The 19,800-nt window shown below is 48.1% G+C and overlaps 1 protein-coding gene and 1 pseudogene across 1 annotated transcript; one reads left to right on the plus strand and one right to left on the minus strand.

Annotated features, from left to right (window-relative positions):
- Positions 1 to 9,484: 9,484 nt before the first annotated feature.
- On the minus strand, positions 9,485 to 10,680 carry LOC109945837 (uncharacterized; annotated as a pseudogene).
- Positions 10,681 to 15,026: 4,346 nt separating this feature from the next.
- LOC103653849 (SAUR11-auxin-responsive SAUR family member) lies at positions 15,027 to 16,312 on the plus strand. The gene has a single exon (XM_008680658.4). It carries the CDS (start codon positions 15,308 to 15,310, stop codon positions 15,905 to 15,907), a length of 600 nt encoding a protein of 199 aa, XP_008678880.1. The 5' UTR covers positions 15,027 to 15,307; the 3' UTR covers positions 15,908 to 16,312.
- The last annotated feature ends 3,488 nt before the right edge of the window (positions 16,313 to 19,800 follow it).

The following is a 19,800-nucleotide window of genomic DNA, read 5'->3' on the forward strand; positions in this document are numbered from 1 at the left end:
GGGAATGCAGAGCTAAAATTCACAGTGTAAGTTTGCCAAAGTTACAAAAAGTCATTCCTAAGGAGCGTAGCGTAAGTTTGTCGAAGCTATAAAAAGTCGTTCCTAAGGGAGCGCAGTGTAAGTTTTCTGCTCAAAAGTCGTTCCAAAGGGAATGCAGAGCCAAATACCGCCGAAATATAAGGCGAAGCGCGAAAAGTCAACACGAATACCGCCGAAATAGAAGGCGAAGAAGTTCAAAAGACGTTCCTAAGGGGATGTAGAACTTACACCGAAAAATAAGCGGTGAAGCCGAAAAAAAACGGCAAAGAGATTTTGATCGTTCATAACGGGACGCAGAGATTGTGTTTCAGTGGGGGTGTGTGTCTTCGGCATTAGCATAATTCTTTGCATCATTTCATCGCATCATATCGCATAGCATCACATCATATCATCATATCACACCAATGACATGAATTGGAAGCGAAGCCGATCTTCGGAGAATGCAAAAATGAAAAAGAGCTAAGGCACAAAGTAAGCTGAGAATTACAGCTTCATCAGTTCTGTTGTGGAAGAAGGGATCTATTGTTTATGAAGCATTGATATTTTTACGAAGTGTGGATGTTCTTGCAAGGCATAAAAACTCTTCTTTACAAAGCATGAAAAGAAGGGAAGGTGTTTTTTCGCCGAAGGCTCAAAAACGGTATGTACATAAAGTTTCATGCATGAGAAAGAATTGAATTACAAACAACTTACATATTAGATTCAAAATTATAAAAATCAAATATTACAGACTTAGTTCAGCAAATGTTACATTAATATCCTAGAAATGTTTTTACAATAACTACTACTCTTCCTTCAGAACTTTTTCTGCAGCTTCGTTAAGCAGTTCGGTAACAACTTCGTCAATAATAGCTTCAGCCATATTAATGATTTCTATCGCTTTCTTTGTCTCCGGATCGGCCAGGGGGTCGAACGCCTCCGGTGGAGGAGGTAGCTCAGCTGCGATAGAAAAAATCAATCAGTTTGAAGCCACAAAAACAAACGGCGAAGATGCAAGCCATTAAACAATACCTATCAGTCTCTCAAGTTCTGCAGCTTTCTCAGCTTTCTTTGCTGCTTCTCAAGAGTCGTGGATATCTTTTTCGCTCTTCTTCATTATTTCATGGGCCATTTCTCGGCCGCCATTTTCCCAAATATCAGTGAAAAATTTGCCGCCCAATAAACTTGCTTCGGCCGAGGGATCCTTCGTGTCTTCCACAGAAAAGGCAGCTTCGGCCTGAGCTAGGGTTTTAACATGATTGCAACCCGCCTTCTCCAAAATAGCTGAAACTCCTCTCGCACTAGAAAACGCACAGACATCCCCACGGTCACTCAGGATTTCCTCAAAAGCTTCGGCTTCTCCGCTGATCCACTTGATAACACCCTCGGGATCACCTCGTATGAAGTTATCTTCGTTTGAATAAGCGCCCACATTGGTGAAACTGGTCTTAATTTTCTTCACGCACTCCACAGATTTTTCAAAACATCTTTCCTTGGATGCGCGAAGTTCTGCAACTGTTTTTTCTAAATAATTTTTCCAATATTCGCTGGCATCTCGATCAGCTTCAGCGACAGCGCATTTTACTTTGACCTCAGCTAGTTGTTTCCGAAGGTCTTCGATTTCATTCTTCTGGGCCTCAACTTGAGTTTTGGAGCTAGCTTCGTCTTCTTTTATTTTGTTTACCAATGAAATTAATATCTTGTCTTTCTCATGACCTTCATTCCTTAGTTCAATCACTTCTGAACGAAGGTTGTTAAGAGCTATTGTATACCCTTCATCTTCAATATTTTTCTGTGCTCTAAGGGCATTGCTAAGGATTAGGCCCTGCAAGAGAAGATCAAGATCAAATATAAACAAAAGAAACAATTCGTTTTCAGATACAAAGTTAACTTTTATACCTTTATGCTATTATATGCCAAACTGTCAGCCAATTTATCCTTTGACAGTACTGAGAGGCCATCTTCTAACGTTGGGAATCCGAAGCTTCTACCCATCTCCCGGCAAACAGATATCTCTTTGCTATCTGGGAGACAGTACAAAAAATCTTCCTCTCCACTGCCATTGAACACTAATGCCCCCTTCGGATATTTCAGTTTTTGGGCATAGTGTTGAGCTTCTCGTTCTTCTTCTTTAGAGAGTCTTTTTCCCGAAGCATGTCGGATGATATATTCAATACTTTCTTTTAAAGCTTCAGGAGCAGAAGCGGCAACTTTTTCAGGCAAAGTCTGTTCTATAGCATCTTCCTCTGCTGCCTTCTCTTCAATTTCTGAAGGTTTTTTCTCAGCGGGCTCTGAAGGCCCAGCTTCGGCACTAGCCTGGCTTACTGCAGCTCCAATTTCGGCCGGTTCTGTTTCAGCTTCGGTTTGCATTTTCAAAGCCTCGGCAATTTTCCCTGAAGGAGTAGAGCTTAAAGCCTTTAATGTTTCTAACACATCTAGTACATTTGCCATTCTTCTTATTTTGGGAGTTGCCGCAAGACTTTTTTGTGCCTTCGGCACTGTTACTTCTGCCGAAGGGCTTAAAATTTCTAACATTTTTGTTCCTTCAATTTTTGGCTCTTCAACCTTACCTTTATCAGTCTTTGACTCAGCTAGCTCGGCTGAGGGTACCTTCGGCATTATAACCGGATCTTCAGCCTTCTGCGTAGGAGAAATGGGCTCCTTTGGTTTAGCAGCTGAAGAAGTCTCTCCGCCAAACTTAGGCACCACGGTCGGTTCAATATAACGTGGCCGATGGGTAAGGACTTTCAACTTTTTGCTCTTCGGCGCAGGCTCATCTGGAGTGGCCGAAGCAGCAGTCTTCCTCTTCTTTCCCCGTCCCCGCAACAGGTAGCAGTAGTAGGGGTAAACAAAACCAATGGTATCAAAAACTCTGTTCAATCTCTTTTTTCCCCGGCCACCAAAGGATGTGGATAATGCATTATCTTCTGCTTTGGAATACGGCCCAAGCAGTTCATCACTTGTAGCTTCGATACATTTTAGCCAGTCATCATTTGGTTCATCAAATTTATCTCCATATCTGAAGATGTATTTCAGTTGAACCAGCTCACCTTCGCCAGACTTGGTGACAGTCTCCTTTAGCATTTCCTAGTTCTCTACAAGTGGCCATACTCTGAAGGCTATATGCTCCTGGATTAAATCTCTTGTACCAATAAAAAAGCAAACAGTACCAAAAGCTTTTTGGCATGCTTCGGCGGCTTCGTCAATCTCAACCTTTGGCCTTCGAAGGCCGAAGCGAGACCAAATGGGGCGCATAATAACTTCTTTAATATCTTCTCTTGCCTTCAAGTCATTCTTCACGTAAAACCATTCCTCCATCCAGGCTCCAGGCCACCTTTTTCGGTATGTTGGCACCAGATAGCTTGCGTTGGGGCAGGCAGTAAATCCATAACAGCCAAAGCTATTGTGATATTGTTCCTTGCCCATGGCCTTCGTCTCATATGCAAGTTCATGCATATTGTAGAAACATTTCGCGCTTGGCTACACTCCCTGGCTTCTCACAGCCCAGACAAAAATTCCCATTCTAATAATAGCTTCGGGGGTTATCTGATGAAGGAAGATCTGATAAATTTTCAACACTTCGACCACAAACCTGCTCAATGGAAACCGAAGCCCAGCTTTGAAGAAGCTTCGGTAAATCACAACTTCATCTTCCTCAGGGGCAGGGACATTCTTGTCTTGAGACATCTTTTCTTCAGAAATGACGAAAATGTGTCCTTCAAACCGAAGTTTAGAAAGCTTGAGAAACTAAGCAAGCGTTGGTGAGCAAAAGCTATAAAATTGAGCAAACAAAGCAAGTGGCACAAACAGCATACCAAATGTGGTCAGGGTGAGTTCTTATTTATACGCTCGGCGCGCTCCAAATTGGAGGGTCCCGTCTGTCATTGATTGTTGCTATTCTAGCAAAGGGAAAGTGTTTTTTGGACCTTCGGCTTAAGGCCTTCGTCCATGTCGCAGTCTGTATTCGTTATCTTAAACAAATTAATATTGCGAGGGGCTACTGTTGGGGGCCTTCGTCCTCCGAAGGTCCTCAAAAACGTAATTTAACAATGTATTCCAAGTATGGCTTATGGACAGGTACCTTCAGATTACATGATGAGAAGGGCGTGATCGTGACGAAGGTTGCCGATACTTCGAAGCTATGCGCAAAGGAGCTTCGGCTCAATCACGGGAAAAGGAACCGACTTAAAAGAGAAAAAGTTATCTAGTCCTCATAGATTTTTCTATGAGCCAATAATAAATGTAAAGGCATGAATGTAATTTCTCACAGGCTGCGTAATGTGCCTATAAATAGATGAACAGTACCCTCGTACTGTTCACGCTGACTTGTATTCACTCGTGCGTCACGCTTGTACTTTTGCCTTCTGTTAAACCGAAGGTCATATGTAATTCAATATTGTCTCTATTTTTCCATGTTAATATAATAAGGATGAATTGATAATGTTATGTGATCATTCATGTTGTTTCGTATATTTCATATACTTCTTCTTTTATTAGCATATGCTACGATGAAGAAGGTATGTCCTTCATGACCTTCGTCTGAAGATCATAATATCCTAAGTGAGATAATGCTTCGAAGGACGAAGGGTATTAACATTTAACATTTTGTGTTGCCTTGTTCATGATTCATAGCATTTGAGAACAAGTCTCCAACATGAATCATATAAATATAATAAGTATATAAACATGGTACATGTATTATAATGGAAGAACTGAAAATAAACAGATAGCAACATAAACAGCATGACTGTAAAATTAAAACAAACAGATATAACATATTATGGTATGACAGAACATATGAGATAAATTCATGGCTACATATGAAACAGCAGAGCTGAATATATGAAACATATATAATCTGCAAAACGCAAAATAGTAAGGAGATAAATTGATCATACCCTCCCATGCGCTCTGAGGATCCAGATCCTTGTCCAGCTTCTCTTGTCATGTCGCCAGGAAGAAGAAGATGTTTTGGGCAGTCGCGTAGACGCTCCCCAAAAACCTAATTGTCGATCCCCCGTGCAAGGTCTCAAATGGCAAGGGCTTCGGAGGCACCTGCCCTCTCGCTTCTCTGTGCGCGCAGAGTTACGAGATGGAAACACCCACACTTGCGGCTGGACTATGATTCTGAAGGTTCTGCTCTCGTGTACCAAATGACAGGGGTTCTCCCCTACTTAACCTTTCGCGGAAGGAAGCTGAAGGAGAAGGGTCGCATGCGGCACGCCAAGAGACGGGCAGCTGAAGGATAAGGGTCTCGCATGCGGCACGCCAAAAGATGGGCCAGAGTTGAAACTCCTGCGCATAGTGAGTGCTAAAAGTTAACACAACCACACCACGCCCGCTCGCCGCATGCATGCCTGCCACGCCCGAGCCCGGCCCGGCCGGCGGCGGCGGCGCGCGCGCGTGTGGCACGCCCTTGTACGTTTCTTGACTTCTCAAATTAAGTGGAATAATTCCCACCATATAAGTCAAGCCAACGACCCTTGGACTTCCAATATGGTACTATTCGTATTCTCCACCATTACATACCATAAAGTTTATTGAATAAATGGGTCAAGCCCATAAAAGATCCAACAACTCCAACAAGAACAAGTGTGATTAGAGAGAATCGCGAGTGCTCCATTTCAAAATCCAGGAGGCAAATTGTGGGTGAAGAGACGGAGGGGTGAGGACTTACTATTTCTCCACCCATGGCTGTGACATCGGCTCGAGCGGCGCCATCTGGTACTCGTCTGCCACAGCGGTCTAACTTCCTAGTGGCTTTACAAGTGATGTAGGAAGTTACTTAACTTCGTAGAAGAGGTCGTAGGAAGTTAGCAGGGGCGGCTAACTTCCTAGAGGAGATCGTAGGAAGTTAGCAGGGGTGACTAACTTCCTAGAGGCTGTACAAAAACTCTAGGAAGTTTTCCTAGATGCAGTCGTCAGAAGTTAGCCGCTCGTTTGACCACGCTAGTTGGTCAAACAACTGAAATCTAACTCCCTACAGCTTTTATAACAAATCGTAGGAAGAGTTACGGTTATTTACTAGAGCTACCATTAGCATCTCGAAAGTTGGTAATTTCCTAAGGTTTATTATAAAAGCTGTAGGAAGTTAAGAAGCTGTATTAAGTTTATATTTTTTTTGTGTAGTGCAGCTGGCCCATTTAGGGACTCTCGAAGAGGGAAAAAAACTAGACGTGTAATAATTAATTTTCAAAAAACGATTGCGTGGGACTAGGGGTGGTAATGGATCGTGATCCAAATAGTTCTTCACAAAATGTCAAAGCCCTAAATAAATTATAGTTCAAAAATGACTATAAATAGAGCCCGATCCTAACCCGCTTCGATCCTTAAATCTTATAGTGCAAAATTTATAGCCCATTGTCAGCCCTGCGTGGGACCCGTCAACCTGATGAAATCACTCCTTTGCTGGCGATCCTCGTCAGCTCAGCTCCAACCGACGACTATTAGGATAAGCTAGTGGTAGTAGAGTATATACTCCTAGTAATAAAGCCTAGCCAGCTAGCCGTGACGCGCGCGAGCCAATTGCATGCCGGTTGTTGTCTACGCTTCGATCACACAGACACAAGTGGCGCTTTTTGTTTTCGTGGTACCCGCGACTCATCCTTTTGCGCTTTTTCTGGGTAAGTACGGTCATGGTACGGGCTCTAAAGTTACCGGGAGAACTCGGCGTCGTCGTCGCGCCACCATCGCTTCGCCGCCACCCACCCACCTGACCTCAGACGACAGACCTCACCAAGACCACTTCTCGCCGCCGCGCTCGTCAGCTGATGCAAAAACGGGGGAGGTTTTCTATTCGATCTGGGAAACTGGGCTCGGAGATTCAGATCACAGGCTGGCTCGAGAGCCGAGAGAGAGAGGTTTTCTATTGGCTTCTCTGATGAGGTGGTTTTGGCTACTTGGCTGTGAGTGTGAGCCTGTGAGGTCGTCAGCGGCGGCGAGCTGCCGTTTTGTCTGGGGCTGCTCGACCTCCCATCGTCGACTAGTTTTGAGTTTCGACTGGAAGGAGAGAGAGAGAGCTGACCTCCTAAACCGTACGGTTCGTGCTGCCTCGGTGACACGATTTTGACCGAGACATGCATGCGTGCGTCTATACCCTTCCGGCCGGTCGAGATAAAAGCAGTGTATTACTCTATCCGTTTATTTTTAGTTGTCGCTGAATAGTTCAATTTTGCACTATCCAACGACAACTAAAACGAAAAGGAGTGAATACAAAACAACAAAAATAAAAAAGCCTATGTATATGCCTGTGTGGTGTTCGGGGTACGTACGTACCACGCGGGCACGGCAGGTTCGTCGTCAATGCTTGCTTTGCTTAGGTTGGGGAAGGCAAAGCGAACCACGGAACTCCGAGGTCCGTACGGTACCGTACCGCTTCCTGCCGGTCTAGTACTACTCCCAGCCCAGCTGTCACTCGTTTACCGGCACGTTTGTGGTGCACAACAAAAGTCGGTCTCACTCTACCAAATTGATGAGAGGGGCAGAGATCTAAAGCGACTTTAATTGGCTTTGTCGGATTTTTTTTTGGTTGCTGACTCAGATATGCAGACCATTTTTCTCACGTGGATCATATGATGAGAGTCAGATTTCAATTGATTGGATAACTTTTTTAGAGCCAAATTAGGCCTTGTTCGGCACGGTAGTATTTAATACATACTGTAATTCAATACATGGTGGGATTGAGTGAATATATCTCTTGTCACTTAAACCATGTGTGTTTCAATTACAGCTAGTATTTGATACATGGCTAATTTTCCATTGTTTGGTTACACCTAGGACTGGACAAAAAACTCGTGGCTCGGTAACTCGCTCGACTCGACTCATTAGTCGCTCGACTCGATTCGGCTCGTTTAAAATGAGTCGCGAGCTGAGCCAACGTTTTAGCTCGGTTCTTAACAAGCCAAACTCGAGCTAGCTCGCGAGTTACTCGCGAGCCTAACAAGCTGCACAACTGACATGTGGGCATGTGACCCATTGAGGCCCACGCCCAACTACCCAAGTGCTGAGCGAGAAGTAGGTAAGCAGCCTAGCCCATGGTATAAACCCTAGAGGTGTGACGGCGGTGAACACGATCAACACTCAGTCACATGAGTACGACTCACGCATCCACAGACCACCATCCACAGCGACAGCACCGGTCCAGGGCGACGGCACCACCACCCACCACCGTCCTCCACTCATCCACCACCCCCAAGTTCGATGGCCGACTGTGTCTATGTGCGATTGCCCGACGCCCGTGGCCCACCCTCAACTCTGTCCTCTCGCACGGCAGCACAGGCGCGTCGCATGCCCGCAGGCCGCCATCGCAGTTACTAGTCACGGTATCGCTGTCTTGCGTAGTCACGGTCTCACAGACTCACCCCGTTCGGCGGTCCAGCGACTCCAGTCCCTCGTCGCTGGCCACTCTCACGCTACCGCCATGGAGTCCTAAGACCCAGAGCCGGAGGCACGTGAAGGAGCCTAACCTCAGCCACCACGACGAAGTTCTGGTAGTGAATCAGTGAGCAAGCACGAGGATCGAGCTAGCTCATGAGTTAATCGAGCAGATCGAGTTGGCTCACGAGTTAAATGAATGCTCAACTTTGTGGCTGTTTTGATATCGAGTTGGCTCACGAGTTTATCGAGCCAGCTCGAGCTGCTAAACGAGTCGAGCCGAGTCGCTTCTTTAGCTCGTTATGTTAACGAGTTGAGTCGAGCTGGCTCGTTATCATAACGAGCCAGAACGAGTCGAGTCAAGTCGGCTCGATATCCAGCCCTAGTTTCACTTACACCACATGGATACATTAATTTGTTGCATGCATATAAAAAGATCAATGCCCCTCATATCAGGTCCGTGAAATTTGAAGAACACCTTCCTATCTCATAACTTATGAGTTGATGAAATTTGAAGCATCAAAATCAGAAGTTGGTCGCTCATTTGTCTCTTATTACATTACAATAGAGTGTGTGCATTTAGATTAAAAACAAACCAAAGGGAGAGGAGTAATTTTTCATTTGAACAACATAACATATTGGATATCCAACAAGCAATTCAGACGACTCCACCTGCAAGAGAATGTAAGCGTTAAACACTATAATTTCTCCACACATTAATAATTTCATATCAACATAAATATGCGAGACCAGATTAGTATTTTCGAGTTAAATCACATAAAAATGAAGCAATTCATAAAAGGAATGTGCTTTTCTTGCAATTGAAATAGGAAAATAGGAAATAAACCATAAGGGAAAATAGGAAATGCTCAAATAAACCATAAGCAGTTCATTATTATTATGGTGTTCAAATAGATTTTTAAGAGAAAATAGGAAATGTTCAAGCATTCAGTTAGTGACTGTATAACAGAAGGAAATGCTCAAGCATGCTTGCAGGCTAGTAATCAACCTAGGAAGAGATGCAAGCCTGGAAAAGTTAGTGGGAAGAGAAGAGGGAAAGGAAGAGAAGAGGGAAAGGAAGAGAGCATACCAGCTAATCCATCTCGTTTCTCAGCCAAATCAGTGCAGACTCGGCATCATCATCGCATGCACTCAAGAAAATTTGCCTATTATCAAGGTCCTTGAAGACATTGTAGGCTTTCGCTTTTTCCTCCTTTGTAACTTCCATTGTACCAATAATGGATATGCACTTCTTGATTGAGAAGTATGCAACTTGACTCGCTTCCTTTTCCTCTCTCTCTTTTGCTAGTTGTGTGGCTTCTTCCTCAGCTTGCTTCATTCTCATGTCAATGTATCTTCCCATTATTCCTTCTAGGTTATCGCCCTTTTTATGCCTATTTGTCTTTGTTTCTTCATTGTTCCCTCTTGCAGCAGTAGTCCTTCTCTGCGGCACCAGATCATGCCTTTCACTTGTTGCATCTCCTGCCTCAACTACATGGACATCATCTTCTTCATGCGTCGGCAAGGTTTCTTTCACTTCATCTTGTTCATGTTCTATGTTGACAAACTCATCTCCATTTCCTACTTGAGTAAGATCTGGAAGTTGGGTGGAGGTGTAGTTGTAGGTCCCTTCAGTTGTTTGCCCTGCACAGTAAAGTTTTACTAAAAAAGGGTAGACAACATAACATATTGGAAAACAAGGACATTGTAACGAGACTAACCATCATAAAGCTCCCCCAAGGCCTCATATAGAGGAAAAACTTGTTGCGGAACTTTTTAGCCTTAGGATGAGAAGTCAGTATATTTTTCCATAAAGCTGGGTCAGCCGTAATTCTCCCTGTCTTCTCATCAAAATGAGCTCCACTTTGATTCTTTGCATCCTTTAGCAACCTATAGTCCCTTTTCAACTCTCTTTTCTTATCTTGTATTTGTGTCTTTGTGAAACAGACATATTGTTCCCTCCGATGAAATTCCTTGACAATTTTGTTCCATGCTTATGTTGTCCATCCATTTTGACCCCTATAATCAGCTGTCTTGTGCTCATGCAAGAGGTCCACAAGAGTCTTCTCTAGAGTTAAGTTCCAAGCAGCTCTTAATTTCTCTACACAAGACAAGGAAGAAACATTAGCTGTCGAATTCCAAGAGGCTCTTAATTTCTCTTAATTTGTCTACTTGCATACCTTTTGGAGAACCTCCATGTTTTCTTGGATCACCAGCTTTAGGAGAAGGCTTCTTTGTTACACTTTTTGATAAGAGCATGTTGATTCTTGGAGAACCCCCTCCAAACATGTTAACTGATATTATATAACACAATATTAAACCAAATTTCTATGCTGAAAACAGTTAGCTGAAATTTCTATTCTGAAATTGGAACTAAAGAAACAAATAAATTTTTTATTCTGAAAACAGTTAGCTGATATTAATGAGAGCTAAGAGAGGTAACAATGTGACAGTAAATAAAATTTAGCAAACAGAGCAACATATGGTCTATTCCAAACTAAACCAGAATACATGAGGGCTAATAGATGTGCCAATTTTTTAGACAAATGTGCCACTAATTTCTATGCTCTTGGTAATCATTCCACATTTCTTGTGCTATTGCATCTCTAAGATTATTGCCTTGGACAATTACTTGATCGTTGCCTTGATCGCCATCCGATAGATCAATAAAGTTTTGTGGCGAAATATTATCTGGTTGATTATCTAACCATTCCTCATCCCCTTTGAGTGATCAGATAATATTGTGAAGTACAACAACTGCTACTGGTATCTTCACTTGATTCCTTATTTTGTGAAATGTGGCAGCTTTTAGGATGGGAAAGCGCTTCTTCACAGTCCTTTCAACATGATTCCACGGTATGGCATGGCGATGGTTAAATAACTCCTTGTAGTTCTGAGGTCTACGGTGACCTTGCCCATATTCCTTTAGATGGTATCTAACTCCACGATAAGGTGCGAGGAATGACATGGTGTTAGCATACCCACCATCAACCAAATAGAACTTTCCTAGAGGTACATGGAATCCATTGTTCATTGCAGATCGAAGAACTCTAGCATCCGTAGCTGATCCCTCCCACCCAGTAGACATGAAAGTGATATTTAGGTCGAAATCACAAGCTACCATCACGTTTTGGCTGAGAGTTCCCTTCCTATTTCTAAAAGGAGCAGCTTTGTCAGGTGAAATTGTAATGGGCACATGAGTGCCATCAGTTGCACCGATGCAGTTCTGCACAAGAAAACTATATGTGAATTTTTAAAATTTGGAAGAAAATGAATAGATATTGGGCAAGGATAGAAATGCCATCACCTTGAAGTAAGGATAGAACCTAGGATTCCTTTCAATTTTCGGATGTACTTGAATTGGAGAAGGAGGCTTCAAAAATCGTTTGGCAAGGAAAGGGACAACTATGTCAAAAAATGTTTTATATGATGGTGGAATGTGTCACTACTATGCCCAAACTCTTCTTGCAGATCCTCAAATGAAGCATTATGGCTTATCATGTATAGAAAGAAGCCGAGCTTCTCCTCAACTTTTATCCTTGTGTCACGTACCAACCTTTCCTTCCTAAGATAGCTGGCTAGGGCTCTAAAAATTCCAGGTTCCATTCTGAATGCTACTCGGCAGTTCTTGACATGCCCTTCAAGCAACTCTAAAACATGCTCCTCGCCAAATAGCTTGGATGTGTGTCGTCGTTGCTTAACTCTCCTCCCTTTAAGAGAACTAGAACGCAACAAATGTAATGCAGGAAGGAATAACATCATCAAATCATCATCATCCTCATGTCTCCTCTTCCTAATGCGCTCCATTAACCCCATACTCATTGCAAAAAATGGGGGTATCGGGTCCCAAAAAGTACCTCTCGGGGATGGTATCGGGTCCCAAGACGGTGGGGGTTGGTCTTCTCCAACTCTAAGCGGTGCAGGTACAATCTACAAAGAAAAGGTAGAATATTCAAATTAGTAATATTTTTGAATAAGTGGAACTGAAGTACTATTTTCATATTAAAAGAGAAATGCACGTCACAAATAAACAACATAGCATGACTTGACGTGCATAAACAGACAACTTGTGGCTAGATAAAAATAGGGAGAATATACTGTAGAAAAATTTAGAGCCTTGCAGAAGCAACAATACTGCTTACAATAAACAAAGGAACTAATGTTGTCTCTACCAGCAAAACAATGCATACAAATCAGTCTTTTTATTTTTGCTTCTGCACTGCAATGAAACACACAATGTACAGAACAGAAGATTGGGAGACGGTAGTACTTCACAATGCATAGAAGATTTATGATCATAATCCATGAGAACTAGTTTCAGTTAAATAAAGAATGCGGCATCAACTAACATGAACTAACATGAGAACAGGGGAGTAAAGCGAAGGGTGGGGCGCTGTCAGGGGGAGCATGTGTGCGTCCAGCTTTTGTGCAGCGGAGCATGTGTGCGTCTAGCTTTTGGGCAGCAGGAGGAAAGGATCAGTTCATGTGTGCGTCTAGCTTTTGGGCAGCAACAACCATGGCACCGGAGCGGGCAGACTACAACTTGGAAACAAGGATCAGTTCATCCGGACTCAAAACATCTCAAGCTTGTAAGGGAAAATATATGGAGCTAACTACAAACAACAAAAGCTCTGTGGGGAAATATATGTAGCCAACAACCATGCGAGGAGCAGGCTCGCTCGACCATGGCGCGGCTGGATCTAGATCCGTCTAGCCAGATTTGCACAGTGCCACAGTTTGCATGGCTTGGCTAACGGATCGAGCGGAAGGAGGGCACGGAACACGGCAAGATTGTCGCTCTAGTGCTTAATTTGCGAACTGGCAGCTCTGCGAGTCCCTTGCGGCGGCAGTACTTGATTTGCGAACAAGGGAGATGTAGATCCTTGCAGCGGCAGTACCCTAGGACACAGATTCGGAAGAGGAGAAGAGAACGAAGGGAAGGACGAACTCACAGGAGAAAAGTTCGCCGACGAAGAGGGCGGTCCACGGCGGAAGAGCCCTTGCGTCGTCGTCGTCACTTCCTCCAGATCACGCGCCGCCGCCGTCGCTTCTACACCTTGGCCGGGATAGGGTTCCACGGCTGTGGAGTCGTGGACTGATTCCAGGCCGGTATTGAGTTTTTTCGTGGGTATTGGGCCTGATTTGCAAACAGGCGTGGGCTAAACGAACAGGTATTTTTTTGGGCTTGTATTTAATCCAGCCATGGATAACACATGTGGATTCGATCATCATACAGGCCATTTCCAGCCCAGCCGAACAAGGCCTTATGGGTTCTTTTGTGTCATCAACCAGGGGTGACGGCAGGGGGGGGCACAGGGGGCAATGTCCCCCCTAATGCTCCCCTAATTCTATAGGAGATGCTAGTTTTTTAATCTAATTCTCATGTAAATAGTGTAAAATGCTTCTAATAGCCCCTTAATCTAATTTGCCCCCCTAATTTTGGATCCGGCTTCGCCCCTGTCATCAGCCTCGTCAACAGCGGCGCGATCCAATAACTTGTTTAATTGCTCAAACGATTTTAATTGAATCATCCTCTCGCTAGCCCTGTACGAGCTTGTTCAACAAAGTTTTCACCATAACTGGGGATTCGCTGCTACTCCCACGTACGTATAAGCCTTGAATGGCACTTACACATATCTGTGGCATGCCTCTGACTTGCAGCATCATGGCCGTAATTAGTATTTGGTAATGGCTTATTACGGCTCGGCTCCGTAACAAGAGGCTGAGACCTAGGCTAGGCGGTAATTAATGGTGTGTTTGGTTTGTGGAGTCACTCTATGCTTTATGAGTTGATGCATTATAAATTTATTCCATCAATTTTGTAGAATCAACCTACTTCTCATGTATATACCGTATGTAAAGTGTTTTTTTCATGGCGACCGGGTTGCGCACTTTGCAAACACTTCCCGTCCGTAGCCCTGGTACTGTTTGGTGTTATGATGAAAGAAAAAAAAGAAGAGACGCCTCACGTTTGTTTAGTACCGCATGAGAGATTTGGCAAATGTTCATTGGGCCACGTTAGCAGTGATCTGTGTTCCACCTAAAGCAAGTTTAATAGTAGAGCTATTGTTGGCCGCTTTACCATGTCATCTATAATCAACAATAAACACACTTATATAATAAAGTTGACTCTAAAATTAGCTCTTAGATGAATCATTTGTCTTCTTCTCTTTCGTCCTTTTGTCTTGAAGTCCCTGCATCACCTAATTCTCTCATGAGAGCCAACTTCCTCTACTTTTTGATATCTCTCTTTTACATAAGCAAAAATATTATGTAAGTAGACTTAGAGTCCATTATTGTATTTGCTCTTACGTGACCAAAATGAAAGAGAGGGAGACTTGACCCACATGCCCGGGCCCCCGACAACGAAAGAAAACAAAGCTAGCCAAGCCGTCCCGTCCCGCATAGTACGGTGCACCGTGTATTCCCACCGTCCAAAACCACCATCCGGCAAACGAGACGACGGAGAGCCCGGAGGATCGTCACCTCGGGCGAATCTCGCCATGTTCCACTTCCAGGTCCCAAAGGCCAGAAGCGCTGGAATCACGGCCACGGCCAAAACGATAAAAAAAAAAATCTCCCCTGGCTGGCTCTGCCCCACGGGAGCCGAAGGCGGAGTCAGCTCGCACCCACACGCACAGGCGCTCCTGTCCTGCCGCCCGCGTCGCGCCCACACGCCATTCCTCCGCGCACACCACAGCACAGCACACAGCACAGCTCCTCCCCTACCTATAAGATAACCCGCGCTGTCGCGCTCCCTTGCCAGTTGCCACCAGCCACTAGGACGTCGCTGCTTCCACGCCTCCTTTACTCCTGCTCCAACGGTGTATTCCAAGCACAGCGAGAAAGCGGAGACCTTTGCGCGAGTGCGCTCTCGTTCTACCTCCAGCAGCAGCAGCAGCGGCGCCGCAGCGGCATGCCGAGGAGACGGCACGGAGGGTTCCGGCTCGGCTGGAAGCTGCTCGGCGTCTGGTGCTGGGCGGCGCTCTGCCGGCGCCGCCGCCGCGGCCGCGGGTACCTCCGCCTGCACCCGCGCCAACAAGGAGGAGGCAGCGACAGATCCCCGCCCCTCCAGGCGGGTGTAGCAGCGGTGTGCGCCACGAAGCAGAAGAAGCAGCAGCAGCAGCAGCGGGATGACTCTGCCGACTCGCCTCGGATGCTCACGTGGGGGCGGTCGCTGGCGCGGCGGATGAGCCTCCTGCGCCGGCGTGCGGGAGAGAAGGGCCGGCTGCTGGACGACGAGGATGCCGCGGAGGCCACCACGCCCAAGGGGCAGGTGGCCGTGTACGTGGGCGGCGCCGAGCCCGGGGCAGAGTCGATGCGGTACGTGGTCCCCGTGGTGTACTTCAACCACCCGCTGTTCGGGGAGCTGCTGCGCGAGGCCGAGGAGGAGTTCGGCTTCCAGCACCCCGGCGGGATCACCATCCCGTGCGCGGCCTCGCGCTTCGAGCGCGCCGCCGCCGTGGCCGCCGCGGGCGGCGGCGCCGGGAAGAAGGTGCCCGCTGGCTGGTGGTAGTGGTAGCAGCATGTGGCCCACACGGTGGCCGCTGTACATACCACACGTGCATGCCCCTGACCCTCTTCCCCTCAGCGGCTCAGCCTCAGGCAGGAGGATCCCGATTCCCATGGGGAACGATCCTTCTTCTTTTTCTTTCTCATTAGTTTGACTCTCTTTTTTTTTTTTTTTGCCCCCTTGCTCCGTTTCCTTGTGTCGACGGTCGATTGACCATGTGCATGAGATGCGAGGAGGCATAGTTGTATTTTGAGAGATCAGAGATGAACAAGGCTATTCTAGGGTCAGCAAGAACATGTTCTGATTCTACGTACGTCAGGTGTGTTCTGATTGTCTTTGCAACTAACCCATCGACGATCCAGACCTCCTGTTAAAACTGATCAGGACAACAAGGCACAATTAGATGAATCTGACGATGACATTGATTTGAAAACTCTAAGTCATTTGTGTGGTGACTTAACAGAGGAAATCATGTATAGTCAAGTGGAAGAAAATATTTTGGTACACAATCCTCAAAGGAGCAATAATTTTAATTTATTTTAAAAACAAGAAAAGCCAAACGTACCTGACCAGAAACAAAAACATAATTCTTGATGAGAGGAATGTTTTGGAACAGCAAAGGTCTACATGACTTGGCTAAATCTACTTTTTTGTGTGATACTTCGTTAGAATATGATATTGACGAGAATTTTGTAAACATGACACCGTCTACAACGGGCTTCAAACTTTTGGCACCGCCGTCGTGGCAATTGAAAGCGTGGCATTGAAATCTCCCTCGTTTTGTAAATTTGGCATTGCGCGCGCTTAATGGTGTTTAGCCCTTATGCAGTGCCCGTGCTGCCCTCGCGCCCGAATTTTTTGCATTTTGGCACTTTTTCAGAAAAAAATTCACGTTTGGACCTAAAAAAATTTTGATGTCATTTTTGGACCCTTTGCTCGGCGCCATAGCCTACGGCGCCGAAGTAACATAGCTCGGCGCCATAGCCTATGGCGCCGATGTATCTGCTGCGCTGGCATAACCCAGACACCGTGATGCCAACGTGGCACCGAGCTCGGCGCCACAGATCTTGGCGCCGAGCTCGGTGTCTAAATTCTAATAAGCTAGCCACTCGTCCGATGCCGACATGCAGTAGTGTCGACGTTTCGAGACCGGGGGGTCCCTAAGCCGACGAGTGAATGTCGCCGCGTGCCCCAGCCCAGATGGATCGACGCGAGGCCGAGCGTGAAGGGGGGAAGTGAGGTGGCCGGAGACAGGCGTGAGAGAGGTGGGAATCCCGCGGCCTTCGTGTTCGTCCCGTGCCCAGGTCGGGTGCGCTTGCAGTAGGGGGTTACAAGCGTCCACGCGGGAGAGGGAGCGAGCGGCTTCAAGCGAGCGCGTGTCTCGTCCTCGTCCCCGCGCGGCCAACCTTCTCTAAGAGGGCCCTGGTCCTTCCTTTTATAGGCGTAAGGAGAGGATCCAGGTGTACAATGGGGGGTGTAGCAGAGTGCTACGTGTCTAGCGGAGGAGAGCTAGCGCCCTAAGTACATGCCGTTGTGGCAGCCGGAGAGATTTTGGCACCCAGCTGGTGTGATGTCGTGGCCGTCGGAGGAGCGCCGGAGCCTGGCGGAGGGACAGCTGTCGGAGCTGTTGAGTCCTTGCTGACGTCCTTTTGCTTCCGTAAGGGGACTGAGAGCCGCCGTCGTCACAGAGTAGGCGGGGCGCCATCATTGCCTATCTGGCGGAGCGAGCCAGATGGGACGTCGGTCTTGTTCCCATGGCCCGAGTCAGCTCGGGGTAGGGTGATGATGGCGCCTCTTGTTGACGTGGCTGGTCTGCGCCCTAGGTTGGGTGACGTGTAAGCTCCTCCGAAGCCGAGGTCGAGTCTGTCTTCCGTGGCCGAGGTCGAGTCCGAGCCCCTGGGTCGGGCGGAGCGGAGTTCGTCGTCTTCTGGGACTTAGCCCGAGTCCGAGCCCTGGGTCGGGCGGAGCGGAGTTCGTCGTCTTCTGGGGCTGAGCCCAAGTCCAAGCCCTGGGTCGGGCGGAGCGGAGTTTGCCGTCTTCCGGGGCTTAGCCCGAGTCCGAGCCCTGGGTCGGGCGGAGCGGAGTTCGTCGTCTTCTGGGGCTGAGCCCAAGTCCGAGCCCTGGGTCGGGCGGAGCGGAGTTCGCCGTCTTCCGGGGCTTAGCCCGAGTCCGAGCCCTGGGTCGGGCGGAGCGGAGTTCGCCGTCTTCCGGGGCTTAGCCCGAGTCCGAGCCCTGGGTCGGGCGGAGCGGAGTTCGCCGTCTTCCGGGGCTTAGCCCGAGTCCGAGCCCTGGGTCGGGCGGAGCGGAGTTCGCCGTCTTCCGGGGCTTAGCCCGAGTCCGAGCCCTGGGTCAGGCGGGGCGGAGCTTCCTATGGTGCCTGCGGCCGGGCCTGACTGCCTGTCAGCCTCACTCTGTCAAGTGGCACCGCAGTCGGAGCGGTGCAGGCGGCGCTGTCTTTCTGTCAGACCGGTCAGTGGAGCGGCGAAGTGACGGCGGTCACTTCGGCTCTGTCGGCTGAGGGGCGCGCGTCAGGATAAAGGTTTCAGGCCACCTTTGCATTAAATGCTCCTGCGATTTGGTCGGTTGGTGCGGCGATTTGGTCAGGGTTGCTTCTTGGCGAAGACAGGGCCTCGGGCGAGCCAGAAATATGTTCGCCGCTGGAGGGGGGCATCGGGCGAGACGGAGATCCTCCGGGGTCGGCTGCCCTTGTCCGAGGCTAGGCTCGGGCAAGGCGTGATCGAGTCCCTCGAATGGACTGATCCCTGACCTAATCGCACCCATCAGGCCTTTGCAGCTTTATGCTGATGGGGGTTACCAGCTGAGAATTAGGAGCCTTAAGGGTACCCCTAATTATGGTCCCCGACAGTAGCCCCCGAGCCTCGAAGGGAGTGTTAGCACTCGCTTGGAGGCTTTCGTCGCACTTTTTTGCAAGGGGGACCAGCCTTCCTCGGTTGCGTTTTGTTCTGGCGGGTGCGCGCGAGCGCACCCGCCGGGTGTAGCCCCCGAGGCCTCGGAGGAGTGGTTTGACTCCTCCGAGGTCTTAATGTCCCGCGTAATGCTTCGGCTGGTCTGGTCGTTCCCTCATGCGAGCTGGTCGTAGCCCGGGTGTACGGTCGGGTCCCAAGTTCTCGGGCTGATATGTTGACGCTGTCAACGGTGTGGCCGGAGCCGGGTTTGCGAGAGCAGCCCCCGAGCCTCTGCACAGGGCGAGAGGGTGATCAGGGACAGACTCGACTTTTTTACATACGCCCCTGTGTCGCCTTTCCGTAAGGAGGAGGGGGGACAGCGCCATGTTGCCCTCGGTGGGCGCCGAACATGGTGTCTCCGGTGAGCTGCAGGCGGGTAATCCGAGTGGACGTCCGTGCCCCATTCGTTAGGGGTCGGCTAGAGGCCCAGAGGCACGCCCAAAAGTACCTGCGGGTGATCTGCCGGACCCGGTCCCCTGGCGACGGGGTCCGAGGGCTCGATGCCTCCCTCCGATGGGATTCCGTTACAAGATCGTTCCCGCTGGTCTCGGAAATGTCCTAGGGTACCTCGGGAGCGCAGCCCGAGCCTTGGTTATGTATCGAACGTACCCATGGTCATCCCTCGCTCTGTGTCTGGGGCGGCTGTGAACCCTTCGGGGGCCAGCCTTCGAACCCCTGATCAGTAGTGGGCGTGGAGCCCGAGCAGCCTGAGGCGGCCGTTGAACCCTTCCGAGGGGCCGGCCTTCGAACCTCTGACCAGTAGTGGGTGTGGAGCCCACGCGCTCTGAGGCGGCTGTTGAACCCCTCCGAGGGGCCAGCCTTCGAACCTCTGATCAGTAGGGAGGCTCGGAGCCTGGTTCCTTCACGGGGAAGGATCCTTTTCGGGGTATCCCCCTTTCCCGGTCCCTGTTGCAGGAGAGAGAAAGAGGA

The sequence above is a fragment of the Zea mays genome, chromosome 4 (assembly GCF_902167145.1).
Source record: "Zea mays cultivar B73 chromosome 4, Zm-B73-REFERENCE-NAM-5.0, whole genome shotgun sequence".
Classification (NCBI taxonomy): domain Eukaryota; kingdom Viridiplantae; phylum Streptophyta; class Magnoliopsida; order Poales; family Poaceae; genus Zea; species Zea mays.

Bases quoted from the DNA above. Each gene is read 5' to 3' on its own strand.
- LOC103653849 (XM_008680658.4), top strand. From the start codon at position 15,308: ATGCCGAGGAGACGGCACGGAGGGTTCCGGCTCGGCTGGAAGCTGCTC.